This window comes from Gadus macrocephalus, chromosome 5, assembly GCF_031168955.1.
Source record: "Gadus macrocephalus chromosome 5, ASM3116895v1".
Taxonomy (NCBI): Eukaryota; Metazoa; Chordata; class Actinopteri; order Gadiformes; family Gadidae; genus Gadus; species Gadus macrocephalus.
The window spans coordinates 15,734,435-15,755,290 of NC_082386.1; the positions used below are offsets into that span (position 1 = coordinate 15,734,435).

Sequence of the window (20,856 nt, forward strand, 5' to 3'; positions counted from 1 at the left end):
TTTACATTTGACTATACCACATTAAACATCAACCAACATTACAATATAATACTGCGTGGTTTGCCTTTGTGTGCTGCAGCTACGGGACACCGTTCATTGTCATCGATCAGACGGATTCGTTCCGATAAGTGTATAACTTCATATCATTTACAGTGATATATAGGAGACCAACCTTTGAGGCAAGTTCTCTCGACGAGGATTGAGTTAATTTGAGGATCAGAGAGGAATTTCTTCATCTGCTCCACTGAGCTCTTCTCCTCTAGGGCGGTTTCCAGCGACGCCGGGGCCTCGCCGCCATCTTCCAGCAGCAATGGGACAAGTTTGCGAATATGCTTCTGCAACACAGAGGTATCGGCTACCGTTTGGACAGCCGACACTTCCATGGTGCCAGAATTTTCTTCACCCACGTCGGACATCTTTTTGGTCGGCCGACGACGACCGTTCGTAGACGGAAAGTTAACAAAGACCCAACGCAGTTCAAGCGGACCACTGCATCAATAGCAACTGCAGCCAACGAGTGCCGCTGTCAGACGCGGCAGACAGTAGCCGTCAGATTTATTGTGTGCAAGGGATTGTGGTACTTGTCGTCTCAGTGGGTCAGTATTCAATTGAACAGTGCAGATTAAAACTACATCTCCCACTGAGCATTTCGACTAAGCATGGGACAGGATCTTGCAGCCTTTCCCTATCCTGTACACACACACACACACACACACACACACACACACACACACACACAGATTGTCAAGAAGTATCCTGCATGAAATCCTTTTTCATCACCAGACTACCTATATATTTTTTTCATTATTTATATTCTGGTACATACGGAAATATGGTTGAGAATACTGATACGAAGAATAGGCTCTTGCTGGCTAGATATTTGCATTTGCTTTAAGTAAATCATTTTGTACATGTGATCAATATCACATTAATGAAAACCGGGAACACAGTTTGCAGTGTATTCTTATAAAGACTGTGTACAGTGATGTAAAGTCAGAGACCATCCATCAGCTTGGGAATGCTTCCTCCTTCACAACTAGAGATCACAGGTGAAGTCAATTCCTCCCAGGTAAAGTCCAGGCCCACAAGGAGGCCCATGCCAGATAAGGAACTTGTAAGTGCTGGGACGAAATGGTATTGGCAACACCCTTTGATAGCAGAAGTGTAAAACTTCAAAGACATAATTTATGTCAATTCGACTCACAATAGAAAGATATAATTTCTTTGATTTTTGAAACATTTTATTGATAAAATATAAAGGAAAATATTCGTCGATATAGATAAAACATAACAGATGTTATGAATACACTCAAGTAAAACCACACATGTTAATATAATGCATTACGTATCCGTTACCCTGAGCAAATAGTAAAACGCAGTCGATAGTTAGTTTCTAAAAGTGAATGTAATACACAAATTGAAACCATTTGCAATGACCACAATTCACGAATATGGCTTTCAATACCCTTACTTTGTTCAAAGAGAAAACCGAAAACTCCAAAAGCCTGAGAAGAATGATCTGTCTTATGAAAAAAATAGAAAACAAAAATTCTGAAAGTCACTGAATGTATTCAACTTAAAAACTAGCCTAAAAGTAAAGTCATTGAATGCATTTAATTTAAAAACGAACCTAAAATAGAGGGCGGTGTATTTTATACCCGACAACTGTCCTATACTTCATATCGTCCACCATAAACTACCATGATTTTTCAACTCTGCACACTCCACACGGTGCCTACAGTAGGCTTTGCCATGGATTCCCATCACTAAAAACCATTGACGCAAGAAAACAAATGTCTGATTGTCCATTCAGACTCTTGAATGGACCTCTTCACTTGTTAATGAAAACATTTGACGTGATTACAGTCCCAGATTTGTTTAGGTTTTTTGGACAATTGCTAGCGAGTTCTGTGTGGCCAATTGATGGACACATGCTGAATTACTCTTCATCTGGGAACTTGAACTTAGCATAGACAATGAGCATGACGATTGACATTACGACACACAGGGAGCCAATGACCAGATAGGCAATACCCAGGAACTGGTTCTTTCCACCCATCCAAGACACGTTGCTGAAAACCACCTTCTTTCTCCCGTCAAAAGCCTTCACGGGGTAATCTGGGGTACAGTGAATTAAGGACTTCAACATAGTATTATAATCACCACACATTCGATTAAGATGTTTGGGGTTACAGAACAATATCTGTTGACTATGTGCACACATCACATTATTAGGAAATGATCTGTTAATAAATATTGATGAGGAAACAAATGAAACATTGTGGCATGTGAAGCATGTGTTGTACAACATGTTGATTATTTACAGTGTAATTCCACTGATGGAGAGATATATATATATAGATATATATTTTTTTTTTCCTATGTCAGTTTCTTTAAGATCCTCAAGCACTCCCTTTGACCAAATCCCCAATGAAACAAACAGGCCTTAGTATTAGTTGAATTAACTGATATACCATGGCCTTAAACTCAAGTAACCATGTCCTCGGGTTGCTATAAAGATTAGATACGATTCTACTTATTAGAAATTATATTTTACCTAAAGCATCTTGCGTCAAGTGACGGATTTGCATGTAATGAAGGAACAATATAACATGATATAATGAGCCTCCAGACCAAAGTAAATGGACAGCACTTCTACGTGTTTTGATGTAGTACAGATTGCTTGCTGTTCACTACACTGTCAAGAACACCGAAACCTTTTGGTCATTCCTTCGTGGATGTCGACATCAGAAAAACAAACTGGCGGCCTTGTCCTGATGGTCTATCTGAAACCACACCCATTTAAACTAGACGCCAAATGCCAATCACAGCAAATTATTTCCATATCTTGTTTGCATTATGCAGAGCCTGTGTGCGTCAATACTCCTTCCGGAACACCCAGGTCATCGCCACACACACACACACACACACACACACACACACACACACACACACACACACACACACACACACACACACACACACACACACACACACACACACACACACACACACACACACACACACACACACACACACACACACACACACACACACACACACACGTTAAATGTCGAAAAGGATACTGTAACCAATTACAAGGGCATAATCCCCTGCCGGTAGGCCCTTTGCGTACTCTCCCTCCGTGATTCGTCTGTACAGCTTTCTGAAGTTTGGCAAGGCTGACCTTCTCATCCAAACCAGGAAGTCCTGGTTGATGAAGCCGTTGTTGGATGGATTTGTGGGATCTAGCTCATAGGCAGGCCTTGGCCAGAATATAGGCTTCACGGTATCTGAAAGCAAAGTATTAATAATCTTGTCAAGTACAAATAGTATACTGTATTTCACTTTGTAGGTGATCTGAGCAATATCTCATACATACACTATATATATTTATATTCATTGCTCTAGTTGTACGGAAATGTAGTGTCACTATGTATGTATGTATGCATGTATGTGCATAATTAAATGGTGTACATTTCTGTACACTTAGAGCAATGAATTACACATATTTTGATTAGAGTAAGAAATTAACCAATGCAAAATAAGGTTATAGACATCGTGATATTTGCACTGCACTGACATTAGATTAGAATTTTGTTGTGTTTTTTTTTTTTACCATTGAATGCGTTTTTGAGAGGATTGGTAGTCGGGTTGCGGTACTTGATGTTGTAATCCGTCCACCAAGCGATTCCCTTTCCATCTAAAGGAACCGCCACATTTCTACTATTGACGATCTGGAAGAGCTTGAACGTGTCTTTTTAACAAAGACGGAGTGGAAGAAGTCAAAATCATCTACAAAAACATCATAAACATGTTAAACATCATCTAAACATTTTTACACCACTAATTTACCATTAAATATGCTGTTTGCTATGGAGCCACAGGGTACAATTGGTTTGCCTTTGGCATCTTTCCGGTAGGGAGCACATGATGTACTGGGCTCCTACAACAAAGGAACAAAAATAACAAAAATAAAAATGAAGCCAAACAATTTATTGTGACGAATAGCATTGAGTCTGAAGAACAACAAACACCGTAAAGATGGTTAAACTATTGGGACATAAATTAATAGGACATGCAAATGAAAAATGTCATGAAAATTTGAGGCAACCCATCACTTGAACTTGCTTGAAATGCAATTACCACCTTTCAACAATCCCATCAACTTAAAAACAACAACAAATAAACTTGAATAACTATTTTACCGTAAAGTAAGCTAGGTCACCAGTCAACTGGGCGGCGTCTTTGGAAGCGCCATACTTCCTGTAGTTTTGAAAGTAGTTGGACAGTCCATAATAAACAAAGACCGGCCCCTGTGGTTGATGATGAAGTCAAGTCAAAACAAGTAAAAAATAGCAAGATTTCAACAAGGTTAATTTGAACCATGAATATAATTGCTATCCCCATGTTGTTTACCTCAAACAACTTGTCCAGAGAAAAGTTGATGGTGCAATTGCAGTTCTTGACCCTCGGGTTTATGCACTTGAAGCAAGATGAGTTTGTCTCTATCCCAGTGTAGTCTTTCTGCAAGTGTGAACGGGAGGGAATCCTTTAGGTGTTAGCATGCATATTTCACCACCTTCCGTTTGTTTGTGGTGCTCGTTACAGACACCTGTCGACAATCGATCTGGTCCAATCGATCAGTGTGTGTATCCTACCTCCAATACTTGGATGTTCTGTGAGGTGACAAAAAGAGCCACTCCAATTCCAATGAAGGCCACCCCAATGATAACAAAGCCTGGGATCACAATGCCAGCAGACAACATGGGCTGCCAGGCAGGCAGGCGCTGCTGGGTGAAGGCAGTGTTATCCGGCCGGTTGGCTGTATTCTCCTCCTTAGACATTGCACTGTGACTGGTTCTGTTGAAATAATCACATTTTTGTTGAATTGCCCTTTGTTGTACCATAAAATGACTTTTTCTTTTACTTCCTTGAATGCTGAAATTAGGTTACTTGACTGAAATCGATTAAAAAATGATTGAAGTCTATCTATACACGTGCTAGGATGTTAATTATAATCAATAGATCGCTATTCCAGGCATTACTTGGTGATAGACTGCAATTAAAGCTAGTATTTAGTAAAGCAGGCAATTGGAAAAATGCTAAATAACGAACAACTTCTTTGTCACAACCACTTCATAGAAAATTCGAGTAGTAGGAGTAGGATCAATCGAGTTGTTGAAATAAGTCTATCATACAAAACTCCTTAAAGTTTACTTACAAAATGTGAGCATCGAAATGAAGAAATCAACGAGTTAGCCACACATAATAAAGCTTCGGACGCAGCCAAGGTTACAACTTCGACGGAGCAAATCCTGTACCTTCCTGATACACCTTTGCCAGTACCTTCCTGATACACCTATATACCTGTCTTTCGGGTTTAGACTCTCTGACGTCATCATGTCTGCCGTGGCGTGAACACTGATTGGGGATCAGTTTGGCATTTTGCTGACTTGTGGCTGCTTTGCATTACGGTGGTGAATATTGAACATTGCATTTTAAACATAGTTTTTTTTGCCATATATTTGTGGGTATTTATCTTAATTATGTTTATTGTTTAACACATATATACATAAATCCAATCAAATAAAAATGCAATTATGCATGCATTGTGAATTTGTGAGTAGAATTTGGAGGCAAATATTTGAATATCTAATGACTCCAGTTTTGTTTGACAGTGTATCCGGCCAATCAGCGTGGCTCAGAAAACTTTGTACATGTCTAGCTTAGCCAATCAAATGACACTCCTTCGAGAGGCACTGCAGTGAAAGCTGCCTTTGTGTTGACATTTTCAGGATCAAGAGGTAATGATAATAATTCAATCGTTTGTGACCAAAAACGCACAAAATATAGCATGTTGCCGCGAACAGGGGTACTCTAAATGTTTTTGTCGGTATACGAGCTCAGATCCATGTAAAAACGAGGTTCGCTAGTCATGATCGGGTCACACCTGCTACTGAGCCACAGTTAACGTTGCTGCTAGTCGACACTCATTGTTAGCATTTAGCTAACAATAAGGCTAGCTTGCGCAACCAATCGATCGCCAATTAATTTCCTCCGATACCTTTTCAAATCGTGTCGAAAGAAACGCACGATGGAATAGATTCATATGTAGGCTGCTATTTATACATTCAACCAATGTACATTTTCCTTTTTGGTGGTATGACAAAATGAACCAAGCTACCCCTAACTGGCTCAGTGGCTAGCTCAACCTCTTGCTGTCTCTGAAGGCTTCACAGAGAGCTAGCATTAGCAAGCTAGCCGGTTCTTGCTATTTTCCATAGGGGGGACGGTAGAGTTACACAATGGATTGGTTCTCTGGATGATTATCATGTAGTATGGTATAATGCAATATGAAATATAGTATAAGGCCGTCAGGTGTTTTTATAACTACATCTCTGGTTCTTTCTTTATTTCTTAGTGTTTGAATGGATATTACGAGGTGCACGGAGAAATGGGTAAAACAATGCTATTGTACCATAGAGCCGTCATTTCACAAAATCATATATTCATGCACCGTGTCCAGCAGCATTTAAATTCGTGTTACGGGTTGGGGCGATACAGTTCCTAGTGCCAATCAAATCTAGTGTTGTGTTAGTCTAATGCAGCAGGTACATTTATTTTCACGCGATTTTATGTTGTGGGTCTTGTTGTGTTTTTATTAGGATTGGCCACATATGTTAGGTCTAGGCACCAGAACATGATTGTAATTTTTTTTTGATTTCTCTGAAAAAACGAATAACCTTACCTAAAAATCCCTTAAAATGGCAAAGCTGTTTTGCACTCAGCTACCAAAGATAGTGATACCTATGATATAGATCGTCATTGCTCATGCTTTTCTTCATTCACGTTTTTTCCTTTTTTATATTCCTGATCATTTGTTATCTTATCCACTGTGCACATTCAAGTGGCAGATATTTCCCCACCAAAACCACATATTTTGTCGTAAAAACCGAAACCGTCAATACTCATGCTATCCTCCCCTCCCGCCCTAGGAGAGGCCTCCAACGTCCTCCATGATGTTGTCCAGTAAGAAGTCAGACGCTGGCTCCTCTTCCTCCACCGCCTCATCCACTACCGGCGCCGCTGGGGCGGAACGGGCCTCTGGGTCAGACGCCCAGTCTGGGCCGTCGGCCACTGTTCCCGGACCCGCGGACGTCAAGAAAAAGGAAAGGGCTTCCCCAAGCGGGGAGCCGGGGGGGCCCCCCCTGCCCCACCAAGCAGGTCCAGGAGCGGCGGAGCAGGACGCCGCGGAAGTCCGCAGGACGAGCCGTCGCAAGCGAGCAAAAGTAAACATCTAAGATCTTCGTTGCCCTTTATGGCAAGAGAGGGTGACATGTTGCTGGATATGAACCCTTTTTATTTTTAATGTCTAAATCGTATCATTATAGGGCAAAGATTGGAAAGTTTACCATTATTTCAATTACGTGAGTATATTGTGCGTTCACTTTACACTATACACCTGAAATATATATATATCAGCATTTCTATCGTTTTTTATGATGTCCATTGTTTACCTTATCACATTGTGTTTCCTAGTTGCCATAAAGTGGGCAAAGCAAGGAGCATTAATGAACTATATTAATGTCGTATCAAGATCAGCAGGGACAGGCTACAGTCAAATGAGTTTCTAAAAAGGAAAAAGAAAGAATCGCTTGGACCTCGGCAGTAGTCAATCGATAATTTACTTTACGATCATATGTTACTATTTCTGTCTTATAACATCCCCTTAAGGCAAAATCACATAACCATGCTATCTTTCCCCAGTAAACCCAGGCTGTTTTCACACACAAAGACCCTGTGAACACGCCTACATCTACAACAACACAGAGAAAGGACATGGCTATAGTAGTCCTGAAGAATAACAGATCATACCTCCTTCCCTAGATAAAGACTCCGGGCCATGGAAGAAAGTGAAGCGTGTCACCCCTCGCACAAGCTCGCCCCTGCCTTCCAGCAGACCCCAGAGCCAGGTTTTCACCAAGCTCTTATTGTGCGTCCTACAGCAGGTGGAGTACCGCGAGATGGACGAGAGCCTGGCCAATCTGTCTGAGGACGAATATTACTCTGAGGAGGAGCGCAATGCCAAGGCAGAGAAGGAGAGGAAGCAGGTGGTGCCGCCGCCCGCACCCCCGCCGGAGGAGGAGAATGACAGCGAGCCTGAAGAGCCCTCAGGTGTGTCCCAATGTCCATGCACTTATTACATCCTGTGATAGAAAGCTTTGAACTTGTATCATTTCTTCTTCGTGGCTCCCTGTTTTATGTACACAAGTATCATCATCATCCTATCGTACCGTCGGTTGGTGACTATGTTTAATCCCGCGGTGGACGTGATTGGCCGACTTAGGTGTGGAGGGAGCCGCCTTCCAGAGCCGCCTCCCCCACGACCGCATGACGTCGCAGGAGGCCGCCTGCTTCCCCGACATCATCAGCGGGCCCCAGCAGACCCAGAAGGTCTTCCTGTTCATCCGGAACCGCACGGTATGGGCCCGCCCCTCCACGCACGCTCGACACCCGGCTCGTTGTTTCAAAGGCGTGAAGTGATCTCTTTTGTTATTTTCCCCATGATGCCTCTTTCAGCTTCAACTGTGGCTAGACAACCCTAAGGTGCAGCTGACGTTTGAAGCCACCGTGCAACAGCTTGAAGCTCCGTACAATAGTGAGTTCATCTTAAGACTATTTCCTTTACTCATCTTCTCGTATATTATTTGTGGAACAAATGGTTACCTTTCTCCATCTCTTTATCTCATCAGGTGATACTATACTGGTCCACAGAATACACAGCTACCTAGAGAGGCATGGTCTTGTCAACTTTGGCATTTACAAGAGGGTCAAGCCGTTACCCAGTGAGTGAACACCCTTTTATCTTCAGCAATGTAACTCTGAACCTTTTGGCTCAAACGTCTCCCCGAGCCACCATTGGCCGTACACCCGTCCTGGGTCATATCTCAACCGTCGTCCTTCCTCCTGCAGCTAAGAAGACGGGTAAGGTCATCATCATCGGAGGGGGGGTGTCGGGTCTCGCCGCGGCCAGGCAGCTGCAGAGCTTTGGGATGGACGTGACTGTTCTGGAAGCCAGGGTATGTCAATGGACGAGTCAATACCGATATGAATAGGTGGGACTGGTGTTCCACATGACTGAGTTCAGAGATTTGTTTCTGTTAGGTTAAATGTTTTATTTTTCATCTTCTACAGGATCGTGTTGGCGGGAGAGTGGCCACGTTTAGGAAAGGCAACTATGTGGCAGATCTAGGAGCTATGGTAGTGACCGGACTGGGTAAGAGACTTTCATTCGTCCATGGCCTTCCTCCATCTGCAGAAGTATTACAGTTAGAAGTTATGCATCATGCTTTTTGATCAGTGCTTCAGTAACCAATAACCATCAGTAGAGGGCGGTGTTGTTAAAATAACATTTCTGTGTGTGCGTAGGAGGAAACCCCATGGCTGTAATAAGTAAGCAGGTCAACATGGAGTTGGCCAAAATTAAACAGAAATGTCCTCTCTATGAAGCCAACGGCCAGGCCGTAAGTATAACCAGACATCCTAGATCTAATATGCTATTATTCTAACAGTAAAGTTTATTTTATCTTCCAGTATTTTACCTAGCAGACTGAAATCTGAAAAATATAAAAAAGATCAGATCACTTTTTTAAATTGGTCTTTGATTGTTACTTACCTTGAAAAACAGTCTTAGAAGTCTCAAATGGGTATATACTTTAAAGATGGGACGTGGATTAATGTTATGGATGCATGTATGCATTACACACTAACTACAAAGTAATGGATCTAAAGCACAGTGTGTGTTTGTGTATGCGTAGGCTGTCTTTTGTATTTAACAATGTGTGGTTTAACAGTAAATGTGAAGTTCTTGGTCTTTGTACAACCCGCATCTGTTTGGACTGAAGGCTCCTTTATAGACCTGTTTTTGTCTCCCTGCGAGTTAAACCATGCCACACACTGCGTAAACAAAAGAGTGGATCCGTCCTTCACTGCTTTGGCTAGCAGCTCATAGACCACAGTCCCTTTAATGAAGGGCGTTTAGCAGGCAGAGGCCAATGCTATTATGGGATGTAAACAATCTGTTTACTCATTTGTTTGCTGTAAGTAAGGGCAGCGGCAGTGGAAATGGAATTATTTAGATTTGTGATAAGGGCGTTTCCTTGTACAGGTTTAAAGGCTCTTCAAGCCTCAACATCACGTGGAATGAATTTAGTCATCGGCAGCTGAGATGAAAATTCAATGTAAATGTTTTTTTCTTTTGTGCAAACCTGTTGAGGTGAAGCTGTATTTACCTTTTCTTTTCTCTCCCTTCCCTCTTCTCAAACCCTCCCCTGTTCATCTTTTGGTGCACAACTTTAGGGGGAACGATGCACGAGTGTATGTATTGTTTTATTTATATAATACGTACCTTACCTTGTATTAATGAGCATTCCATTTCATCCTTTTAATTACAATTTTCAACACATAATGTCACGACAGTTTATCCCTCTGTAATGAGAACCCTATGGGAACTGATACAAAGATATGGGAGATGTATATTGACATTAATGATGTTTTATTTTGATGATGTTCTGTCTACCAGGTTTGACAGACATTTTCATAAAATACTTATGCAATACCATTTAATAATTATTTAATTAATCTTCACTGAAATATATTGCTTTTGGCTGGATTTGATTACAGTAGCATGCAGAGTAAATCCATGCATGGTCTGTGTCATTAAGTTAGGAAAAAACTTTTTATTTTGCATGAAATGCGTGCTTGCTCTTATATGCCCTGTGGGAAATTACATAATTATACGTTTATTTTATAAATACATCTTCAAGGACATCTGATCACTGCCTTTGTTTTAAATTTGTCACCATTTTATTGATTCCTTCCTGGTATTGCATGACTTTAACGGAAATTAAAGACAAATATTTTAACTGATATGGGACATTGCTAAATTATTGGCCCTGTTCTTTCCTTCTAGTACAAGCTACTATACTCTAATGTATTACTATTGTAACCTGCTGGTGGATTAGATTATGGGTTGGTTGTCAACAGTCTGTGTCTGTCTCCAGGTGCCCAAGGAGAAGGACGAGATGGTGGAGCAGGAGTTCAACAGGCTCCTGGAGGCAACCTCCTACCTCAGCCACCAGCTGGACTTCAACTTCCTCAACAACAAGCCTGTGTCCCTGGGACAGGCCCTGGAGGTGGTCATCCAGTGAGTGACACACTCAAACACTAGCACATGACTTTACAATATCAACCATGGGCAAAATGGTATCGCTGTTATGCAAACTGCGCATGTTAACCGATTGTACACACAATAGTAACCAAGGTGTGTGTGTGTGTGTGTGTGTGTGTGTGTGTGTGTGTGTGTGTGTGTGTGTGTGTGTGTGTGTGTGTGTGTGTGTGTGTGTGTGTGTGTGTGTGTGTGTGTGTGTGTGTGTGTGTGTGTGTAGGCTGCAGGAAAAACACGTAAAGGACGAGCAGATTGAACACTGGAAGAAGATTGTCAAAACCCAGGAGGATCTGAAGGAGCTGCTAAACAAGGTGAACATAACTTATGTTTTATATTGTTTCATGTTTTACATCTGAATAATTAAGGAGATGGTCCTGCTCCTTTCTTACCAACTTGTGTGCTACTACTAAGTCAACAATGACATGTAGATTCGAATTACGCCTCAACAATACCTCTTCTCGTAGCCAAGGGCTTATCTCGACCAAAAATTACATTTGATGGTATTCAGGAATACACGACGAAAATGGACGAATCATAAAATGTTTGCACGAATACCAAACTATGTTTGCTGACAATCTTATTTTGATCCTTTCCACCTCCTCCTCCTCCTCTCCTCCCGTCAGATGGTGAACACCAAGGAGCGTGTGAAGGAGCTCCACCAGCAGTACAAGGAGGCCAGCGAGGTGAAGCCGCCCAGGGACATCACGGCAGAGTTCCTGGTCAAGAGCAAGCACCGGGACCTGACCGCGCTCTGCAAAGTGAGCCCCGTCTGATTCCAAACCCGTGCGGTGTTTCCTGCCTCTCCCTCTTTCTATTTCTGTCTCTCTCTCTCTATCTGTGTCTGCTTTTTTTTCTCGGCCTTTCTTTCGTTCTTTCTTTCTGTTTCTTAAAGTGTTTATTATTAATGGATCTAATCTCTGCTGGCTCAGGTCTTGATAACCGGCGCGATTAATCTAACAGCCAGACGCCCGGTCGGGGTCAACGCTAGAATGGTGTGTCAGAGCAAATCGCACACGCATTGTAATGTGTGTGCGATTTTGGAGATGTGTGTTTGCAACGGTATGCAATAGATTGCTGGAAAACGATCAAGTACTCGTTTTCCCCCTTGTCATCCTGCGGTTAAAAGAAAAACCCATTGCAGATTCTTTTCATTAATCATAATGTGGTGGTTAAGCATGCATGTTTTATCTATTTCATGGCACATTGATGGGGCCCTCTTGCATGAGTCAAAAATGCCTCTAGTCTACAGGATTTGCATCCACCTCATTTTCATCATCTGTGCCTTTTGACTGGTAAAATCATTAAAATCCTCAAGCGTACCGAGCTCATAAAAGTGATGTACGGTGGCCAGCGAGGTAGAGGGCGCATCGGCGTCCCTAACCACACGCCATTGTAACTCTCTCAAGCAGGCAGCGCAGGGCTGTGTTTAAGGGGTTTAATGCCCTGGCTGGATGTGCTATTAGAGCCGGCGCTGGCCTTTTTATTTTGGGCTGGAGATAAATCTGCTCTCGGTGAGCTGTGTGTGTACTTAAGACCGCGGATAGAGCTGCTTCAAACACAGCTGCCGTCTGGACCGGAACGGACCCATTCCCCCCCCCCCCCCCCCCCCCCCCCCTCGTCCACTGTCTGTAGAAGCCACTTCAAGGCCTGCACCGATCGGCGTCCGACTCAGCCCGGAGCCGGAGTCACACACCCGCTTCACACAGCCCTCGTGGACCTTTCTTTGTGTAACCATCCGTGTGTACTTGCACACAAGTAGAATTGCGAAGGAAACGTAGCTTCACAGCGTAGTCAGCAGTTGGATGCGTTTGTCTCTGTTAGTTTTTTTGTTTTTCATTATTTTTCATTGTATGTGTCGGTTTTGCCAGGGTCCGGTTTCTGCTGGCCGTAGCGGTCAGTGTGGCTCACGGTAGTGCAGTGGTAGGAGGCGTTATTATAGTGCAGTAGGGGTGTCAGGGCCTGGTGGCAGCTTTTTATAGACACTGTTTTAACACCGTCGCTGGGGCTGCCAGCGCTGTTGCGGTTGAACCTCTGAACTGGGCCGACTCAGCCCACTCTCTGACTGCTCTATTTGTCCTCTCTACCTGTCCCAGAACACTTTAGGGTGTGTTCAACGTGGACGCCGGCACGCACACACAAATTCATAAGAACTGGCATGCAATAAAAAAAAACAAAATGCTTCGACAAAATGCTTAAGTAAAGAACAGCCCTTCGCTGGCTTCTTAAACGGGCTTCTTGCCAAACAAAGCAACCTGTCTTGACTGAGAAAAAAGTGTGAAGTCGATCAGATTTACTGTTAAGAAAATCTAAGGATAGACATACAAAGGCTCCTCTTATCAAAGTTGGATAGATCATGGGTGCAACACCATTTGAGATGCACTGCTGGCGATATATGCTTACAGTGTAAGCGCACCTATTAATCATCTCCAATAACCGGATCATTGACGATATGCTGACTTCGAATGAAAATACCCTCTTGACAGTGCAAGCCTATTCATAGCTGCCTTCTAGTGGCAATGTTTGCAGCAGATCAAGACAAGGAGGTTGCTCAAACTCTTCCACGTACGTGTGTCTGTCCTTAGGAGTACGACGAGCTGGTGGAGCTACAGGTGAAACTTGAAGAAAAACTACAGGAGCTGGAGGCAAATCCACCCAGGTGAGACCTCCTATACGTCTGTCCAGCCATCTTTTCAAGGGATCGAAACGTCCTCTTGACTTAAGTGACTCAGGGCGCACTCACACTAGGCCATCTGTACCATGCCCAAGTCCGTTTCACACCTGTACCGTGCTCAAGTCTAGATCGTTTGGCTAGTGTGAGCACGCCAACCGGGCGGCAATCATACATGAGCACGGTACAGGTGTGAAACAGGCTTTGGCACAGAACAGATGGCCCAGTGTGAGTGCGTCCTCAGTGCTCTAGTGCTAACACAGTGGTTTACACTCTGTCTGTCCACTTACACTTTTCACTTGACTAAAAGAGGAAGACCATGAAGTTCAAGAAAATCAACTTTTGTTGCACTCCATCTCTTAACAGGACCGGGAAACACGACTATATCAAACGCAGGCCAACATGTTTTTAAGACGAGTGAGTGCCGTGATGTTAACCAGTGCACCCTTTTATCTCCCCCCGTTTCCTCCTCTTCTTCTTCGACGCGCCAGCGATGTTTACTTGTCCTCGAGAGACAGACAGATCTTAGACTGGCACTTTGCCAACCTGGAGTTTGCCAACGCCACGCCCCTGTCCACCTTGTCTCTCAAACACTGGGATCAGGTACAAACGTTTGTCCAATCATCGTGTCTGATTATTATGCAAAGGTTTTTTTTGTAATGCGCTTTTCTCATTGTTATGTTAAATGCTATGAAATGACTGCTGTGCGAAGTGATCATCGAGATCTATTCCGCAGTACTAACGACGTGGTTAACCATGTGTTTTATCACAGGACGATGACTTTGAGTTCACTGGCAGCCACCTGACGGTGAGAAACGGTTACAGCTGTGTGCCCGTGGCACTGGCGGAAGGCTTGGACATCAAGCTCAACACCGCAGTCAAACAAGTCCGATACACGGCCTCCGGTAAGCTGAGGGGGTGTCATCCGTCTGTTCTTTATGCACTGTCTGTATTATAGGTGTTGAGGTTGTTTGACTTTAATGACACTTTAAATGTAACCAAACATTAACATTTAAACCACAAGGTCAACCCCGTCTCATGGTGAAACACTGGGAAGTTACCGGATTGGCTTAAAAACAAACGCACAATTGCAATTGTGTGTTTCACCCGAACAAAACATCCCTACGTTAGGCTTGTCCTTTTACAACTATTTGGTAGCTCTTGGATCCAGAACTCTACACCAAGCCAAACTCCACACTTCTATTTCATTTTTCATTAGTTAATTGTTATTTTTGCAGTTATTATTTTTTGAGGGGATCTGACATGAAGGGATCTGAGGTTTTTAGTGATCCAAAAAAGATGTTGTATCCATGAACACGCATGAACATTTTTGCGTGCCGTTACATATACCTTTGTGTGTCCCTAACGTTTCAGACGTGGCGCACAGTGCCGCATTGGGAAGAGAGTCCATCATTTATGAATGACTCTCTCGAGGAACCGCCCTGCGTTCATCTCACCCTCTGCTGCCCCCCTCCCCCTCCAGGCTGTGAGGTGATCGCGGTCAACACCCGCTCCACCAGCCAGACCTTCATCTACAAGTGTGACGCGGTGCTGTGCACCTTGCCGCTGGGCGTGATGAAGCAGCAGCCCCCCGCCGTGCAGTTCATGCCCTCGCTGCCCGAGTGGAAGACCGCCGCCATCCAGCGAATGGGCTTCGGTAACCTCAACAAGGTGGGTGTCTGAGGGGCAGGGCACCCCCGGGGGGGGCCAATGGCTGCTTTTGAGAATTGTGTATTTCCGCCCAACACTACCAGTCAAGCAGTCATTTTTAATGTGTAAATAATATGCAACTTTTTTTATCCTGCCGTTATTAATTTTTTTTAACCTGCAAGCTCCTACACCCACGGATATGATTCAAAACCGGTGTTGGGTTTTGAGATTGGAACAAGTGGTACAATCGTATAAATAGCCTGGGAGCTTTTGTCTTTCTACACCCCCTCTTGTAAAATTGGAGTGCCGGATGAACATTGGTATTGAGTGGGTCGGATAGAAGAGGAGTTTAGGAGTGGAGCCAAGTATGCTTTCTCTCGCTCTCGCTCCCCCCCCCCCCCCCCCCCCCCCCCCTGGGGTCTCTGAGCATTTTCCTCTATAGACAGCTCAGTATGCTGCCAACTGCTGCAGCACGGAGCAGAATGCGGCATTATTATGCAACAGGGAACAGGACTGCACTGCCCTGTTACCAGCAGGGGGAGCTCTTCTCCTGGAGCCCATTCACAGCCATCTCCCGTGGCTGGATAGGGAACATCAAGACGAACAGAGCTGAGATCCAAGTCATGTTTGTCCACTATGGCACTCTTTGCCATCCCGACCCTACCTGGAAGGTGGAGGGATCCTTCTTGTGTTAGAGCTCGGGTTAGTTATAGTCTGAATGGCTATAACTGAATAATTGCTAGAATAAAATGTACTTGTGAGTACCAGTGCCTGTGACCTTGTAAGCTGAATGTGTGTCACTGATCGGCTCTGTTTCCTCCCTCCCTCTAGGTGGTGCTGTGTTTCGACCGCGTCTTCTGGGACCCCAGTGTGAACCTGTTTGGTCACGTGGGCTCCACCACTGCCAGCCGCGGGGAATTGTTCCTCTTCTGGAACCTCTACAAAGGTGAGCCCCCCCCCCCCCATAGTGCCCACTAGTAGTCAGGGGTAAAAAAGGGCTGATGGTTGATGTATATTTGCTTTGGCAATTCTTGCATTTTCAGCAGGAAATGCATTTTCTAGTTTACGATAATTACTCAACATTAGTTTGAGTGATGGTGTCTCAAACCACTCTCATTGTTAGTGCGCAAGCAGACTGTAGTTCACTAAACGGGCCAATAATGAGGAGGAATTTCTGCATCGTACGCAAAGGACCTCTAACAGAACTTTGAGTACAGTCTCTTTCCTTATTATTTGTGCATGGGATCAATGTCCCAAGCACAGCGGAGTCCATCTGAATCCCTCCAATAACCGCCCCTCCTCGTCTGCCAGCTCCCATCCTGCTGGCCCTGATGGCGGGAGAGGCCGCCGGCATCATGGAGAACATCAGCGACGACGTCATCGTGGGCCGCTGCCTGGCCATCCTGAAGGGGATCTTCGGCAGCAGCGCCGTGCCTCAGGTACCCCCACACTCCTCCTCCTCCACCTCCTCCTCCAGGGTCCTCCTGGTGTTTTTTTTTTTGTGTTGAAACCATCGCTCTGGGGGCAGTCTTGATTTGGATCTGGAGCCCTGGAGATCGCGTCCCCAGTGCAGGGGAACTGGTTGCTTGTTGTTGCGATGGTATCGCCACAGTGTGACTGTATCTCGGAAGGCCCTTCTGTAGCCCTGACATGTGTTACGGCTGTGGCCCTCCCTTCAGTACATTTCCATTCACCAGAGAAAAATGGTGATGGATTACATTTTTTCTTCCGGCTCTCCAGTCTGTTTGTTTTTTTTCCGCTGGAATGCCAAATCGGTCGCTGTGTAGACTCGCATCGCCGCTTCACACAAAGCGCGCTAACACGACTGGCACTCATATCTGTGGTCCCAGCCAGGGCCAGCTGTCGCGATAAATCATTATGTACGGTTAAATACCAGAAGGATCAAGATTGCGGCGGCCAGCGTTGGGAATGATTCACCAACCAGCTGTGAAGCGCTTTTTTTTCCTAATTGTCAACATCGTTTTTTGTTTGATTTAATATTCAAGTAAACCTTTTGACCAACTTTGTGTTGTGTATGGGTTTGCTCTGGTTGCCATGGCAGCCTAAGGAGACGGTGGTGACGCGTTGGCGTGCCGACCCCTGGGCGCGGGGGTCCTACTCGTACGTCGCTGCGGGCTCTTCCGGAAACGACTATGACCTCATGGCTCAGCCCATCACGCCCGGCCCCGCCATCCCAGGGGCCTCGCAGGTACAGCTGTCTGTCTGTCTGTCTGTCTGTCTGTCTGTCTGTCTGTCTGTCTGTCTGTCTGTCTGTCTGTCTGTCTGTCTGTCTGTCTGTCTGTCTGTCTGTCTGTCTGTCTGTCTGTCTGTCTGTCTGTCTGTCTGTCTGTCTGTCTGTCTGTCTGGGTCTGTGTCTGTGTCTGTGTCTGTGTCTGTGTCTGTGTCTGTGTCTGTGTCTGTGTCTGTGTCTGGGTCTGGGTCTGGGTCTCTCTGTCTGTGCCTTTGTTTGTCTGGGTCTGTCTGTCGTGATGCCTGTGTGCCTGTGTCGGCATGAGAGCCAGAATGGACATGAGCCAAGCCTACATTATGGTATGACTACTGCCAGGGCACTGGGAGTCATTCCTAACACAGATGTTTCTGGGGGTGTTTTGAAGTTGGCATGCAGATTGATGAGACCCCAGTCATATTTATGTGTTGACTGATGAGCTCAGTCTCTCTCAGTACCCTCCCCTCCTCCTCTCCCTCCTTCTCTCTCTTCTATTGTCCATTTCTCTCGCTCTCCATCGTACAAATCAGGACGTAAGGCTCAGTTATGGTTCCACTTCGACGCGACGCAACGACCACGCACACGCTTCGACGCAGTCGTGAACCTGTTTCGGTTCTGCGTCGGGTTTTAGCGAGCGGCCCAATCGCAGCCCTCGCCGCTGCGTCGCCTCGACCCAAGGTGACCATGTTCGGGAGGCGCACGTCCGGCCCTTGCGGTGGACGCAAAGGAGGGGTTCCGCGAGGACGTTACGGGCCCGTGAACCCCCTTGCGCTGCGTCGACGTCGAACCATAACTGAGCCTTGACCTCGTGTCGTTTGGACTCGTTCAGTTTGGTCCAGATTGTTCACCCCTCTGCCCCCCTCTCCCCCACCCCCCCCCCCCCCCCAGCCCGTCCCGAGGCTGTTCTTCGCAGGGGAGCACACCATCAGGAACTACCCGGCCACCGTGCACGGAGCCCTGCTCAGCGGGCTGCGGGAGGCGGGCCGCATCGCCGACCAGTTCCTGGGGGCCATGTACACCCTGCCCCGGCAGACCACAGCCCCGGCCGCCAGCAACCCCCCCCAGGCCCTGCCCGCCGCCGCCGTCTAGACCCGGACACACGCACTGAGACACACACACTGACACACACACACACACTCATGGACGTCGGCGCCGACACGCATACACACTCCTGACGATGACGACTCCTGCCACTACTCCGATTAAGTCTCCTCCCCCCCCCCCCCCCCCCCCCCACCTGCATTTCAAGGCTTTGTCGCGCACACGCACATACGCCCACACACGCATACACCCACACAACAAGATCCAATAGAAATGTGAAATGGTGTGTTTGAGACGCTTTCTCGCTGGGAGGCCAGTCCTGTGGTTTGGTGTGTGTGTATGGATACACACACGCTCCTCCTTGTCAGAGTACAACGCTGCCATACCTTCCATAAAACAGTTCGGCTCGGCCACCACGACACGTGTGTATTATAATACGTCAGTAGCATTATGGACCTGGGATTTAGGAGTAATGCTCAGAAAAAGTACAAGCATTTTTTGTTTAGTTATTCAGCTGTCCTAGTTTGGGGTATAGTTAGAAAAGAGGATATATTTATACCTTATCGATGGTTCTATGTATATATATATATATCTACACATTGGTATGGAAGCCGAAGATAAAGGCGCTATCACTCCATTGGAATGTATTTTCGGTTCAATGTGATGTAAAGGGCATTTTCCTGGTTTAACTTGTCGCTGAATAACATTGCTAAGAGAATGGTAGATATGTGGTGCCCAAAAACTAAATATTCCATGTAGAATGGGTAGTATAGGGAGAAAATAAAATTAGAAAAAGATTTTGTGAATGTTTTTGTTACAAGTTTTAAATGTCGTCACCATACACTTTTTTTATACATTGTTTTTTTTTGTTAATAAAAGAATTGCATCTCAAGGATTCCTTTTTTTATTTCTAACATAACGGGAATTGTGTAAAGAGGCCGTGTCGGTTTCTTACGTCAAACCCCTGGTCAGGGGCCGGACTCTTCACGAGGCTCTCTGCCGGTGGCCCCTCATAGCTGAGGTTGTGATGAACGAGGGAAGAGTAGCCGTTGGTCAGGCCCATGGGCTGTGGCCTTTCTGAGGCACTGTGTCTTCCCACCGCCAACCCTTCCTCCCCGGTTTCCATGTCTTCCCCCCCCCCCCCCCCTCTTTTGTTTTTTAGCTGCGGTTCCTATGGTGACCAGAGGAAGGTTTTGATCTACAGCAGCGGTGGTTCCAGCCAGGATCTCTGGAGTGAATAGCATGATGGTATTTTCACTTTCCCTGGTAAACCAAACGTTTTGGGAACAAGCCGGTAATGTTTACGGCTGAGCCCCATTTTTTTTTTTTTGGGACATAAACTGAATCTTGGATGAACCACTTTCTGATCGGAATAGAGAGAAAGAGGGAGAGACTGAGCAACAGGGAGGCAGTGGTGTGTCTGCGTGTCTGAGCACATCCCCACCCGTCTCGTGATTCATGGATTCACAGCACAGACGCCACAGGTGCAGGGCGGAATGTACTCATGAATACACAGACACACACCTCCCCCATACTGTCTGCATGATGCGGATGCACATTGACATCCATGATCATGAAACAAGAGTTGATGCAGTGGGTGAGGTGGTTTTTACAGGTTGATAAATGATAGGTTAAATAAACAAATTTATGGTTGGTGTTAATTTATTGTCTGAGGGCACTTGTGGAATTCCCAATATGAACAGTGAGTCTCTAGTGTAATGGAGTGAATAGTTAGTCTAGACTTTAGTCTAATGTAAGTTGGTGTAGTCTTATGTCATGGGGCATATATAGTTATAAAATAGTTAGTCTACTGTCATGTAATGGAGTGACAAGTTAGTCTAATGTAATGGACTTAAGAGTTGATCTATTCATCTAATGTAATGGACTGAAGAGTTGGAATAGTCTAATGTAATGGAGTAAATTTTGTTATAATAATGTTATTTTAGCCTCATTAAATGAGTGAAGAGTAAGTCTAGTCGAACATATTAGAGTAAATAGTTATTCTCGTAATGAAGTGAAGTGTAAGAAGCCATATAGAGG

At 45.0% G+C, this 20,856-nt stretch overlaps 3 protein-coding genes across 6 annotated transcripts in view; 1 reads left to right on the forward strand and 2 right to left on the reverse strand.

Annotated features, from left to right (window-relative positions):
* dync1h1 (dynein, cytoplasmic 1, heavy chain 1) overlaps positions 1-535 on the reverse strand; it is a 41,951-nt gene extending 41,416 nt beyond the window's left edge. For both annotated transcript variants that reach the window (XM_060052736.1, XM_060052735.1), the window contains exon 1: positions 173-535. In XM_060052736.1, coding sequence (XP_059908719.1) covers positions 173-416 — 244 coding nt within the window. In that variant the 5' untranslated portion in view covers positions 417-535. The remainder of the gene's footprint in view (positions 1-172) is intronic.
* A 684-nt stretch (positions 536-1,219) lies between these two features.
* tmem30b (transmembrane protein 30B) lies at positions 1,220-5,375 on the reverse strand. The gene is made up of 8 exons (XM_060052748.1): positions 5,225-5,375; positions 4,662-4,857; positions 4,420-4,527; positions 4,209-4,316; positions 3,856-3,946; positions 3,620-3,757; positions 3,087-3,293; positions 1,220-2,118 (listed from the first exon to the last, which is right to left on the reverse strand). Exons 2-8 carry the CDS (start codon positions 4,845-4,847, stop codon positions 1,940-1,942), a joined length of 1,017 nt encoding a protein of 338 aa, XP_059908731.1. The 5' UTR covers positions 4,848-4,857; positions 5,225-5,375; the 3' UTR covers positions 1,220-1,939.
* Positions 5,376-5,675: 300 nt separating this feature from the next.
* kdm1a (lysine (K)-specific demethylase 1a) lies at positions 5,676-19,708 on the forward strand. 3 transcript variants are annotated; one of them, XM_060052750.1, is made up of 23 exons: positions 5,715-5,807; positions 6,425-6,461; positions 6,999-7,292; positions 7,395-7,430; positions 8,010-8,178; positions 8,351-8,484; positions 8,584-8,662; positions 8,757-8,849; positions 8,977-9,083; positions 9,199-9,280; positions 9,433-9,527; positions 10,363-10,380; positions 11,067-11,209; positions 11,451-11,541; positions 11,854-11,988; positions 13,813-13,886; positions 14,390-14,501; positions 14,671-14,803; positions 15,382-15,569; positions 16,380-16,494; positions 16,860-16,987; positions 17,611-17,757; positions 18,664-19,708. In XM_060052750.1, exons 2-23 carry the CDS (start codon positions 6,432-6,434, stop codon positions 18,862-18,864), a joined length of 2,604 nt encoding a protein of 867 aa, XP_059908733.1. In that variant the 5' UTR covers positions 5,715-5,807; positions 6,425-6,431; the 3' UTR covers positions 18,865-19,708. The 3 variants fall into 3 exon arrangements, with proteins under 3 accessions (XP_059908736.1, XP_059908733.1, XP_059908735.1); XM_060052753.1 differs by lacking the exon at positions 6,425-6,461 and having other exon boundaries at positions 5,676-5,807; XM_060052752.1 differs by lacking the exon at positions 7,395-7,430.
* Positions 19,709-20,856: the final 1,148 nt, after the last annotated feature.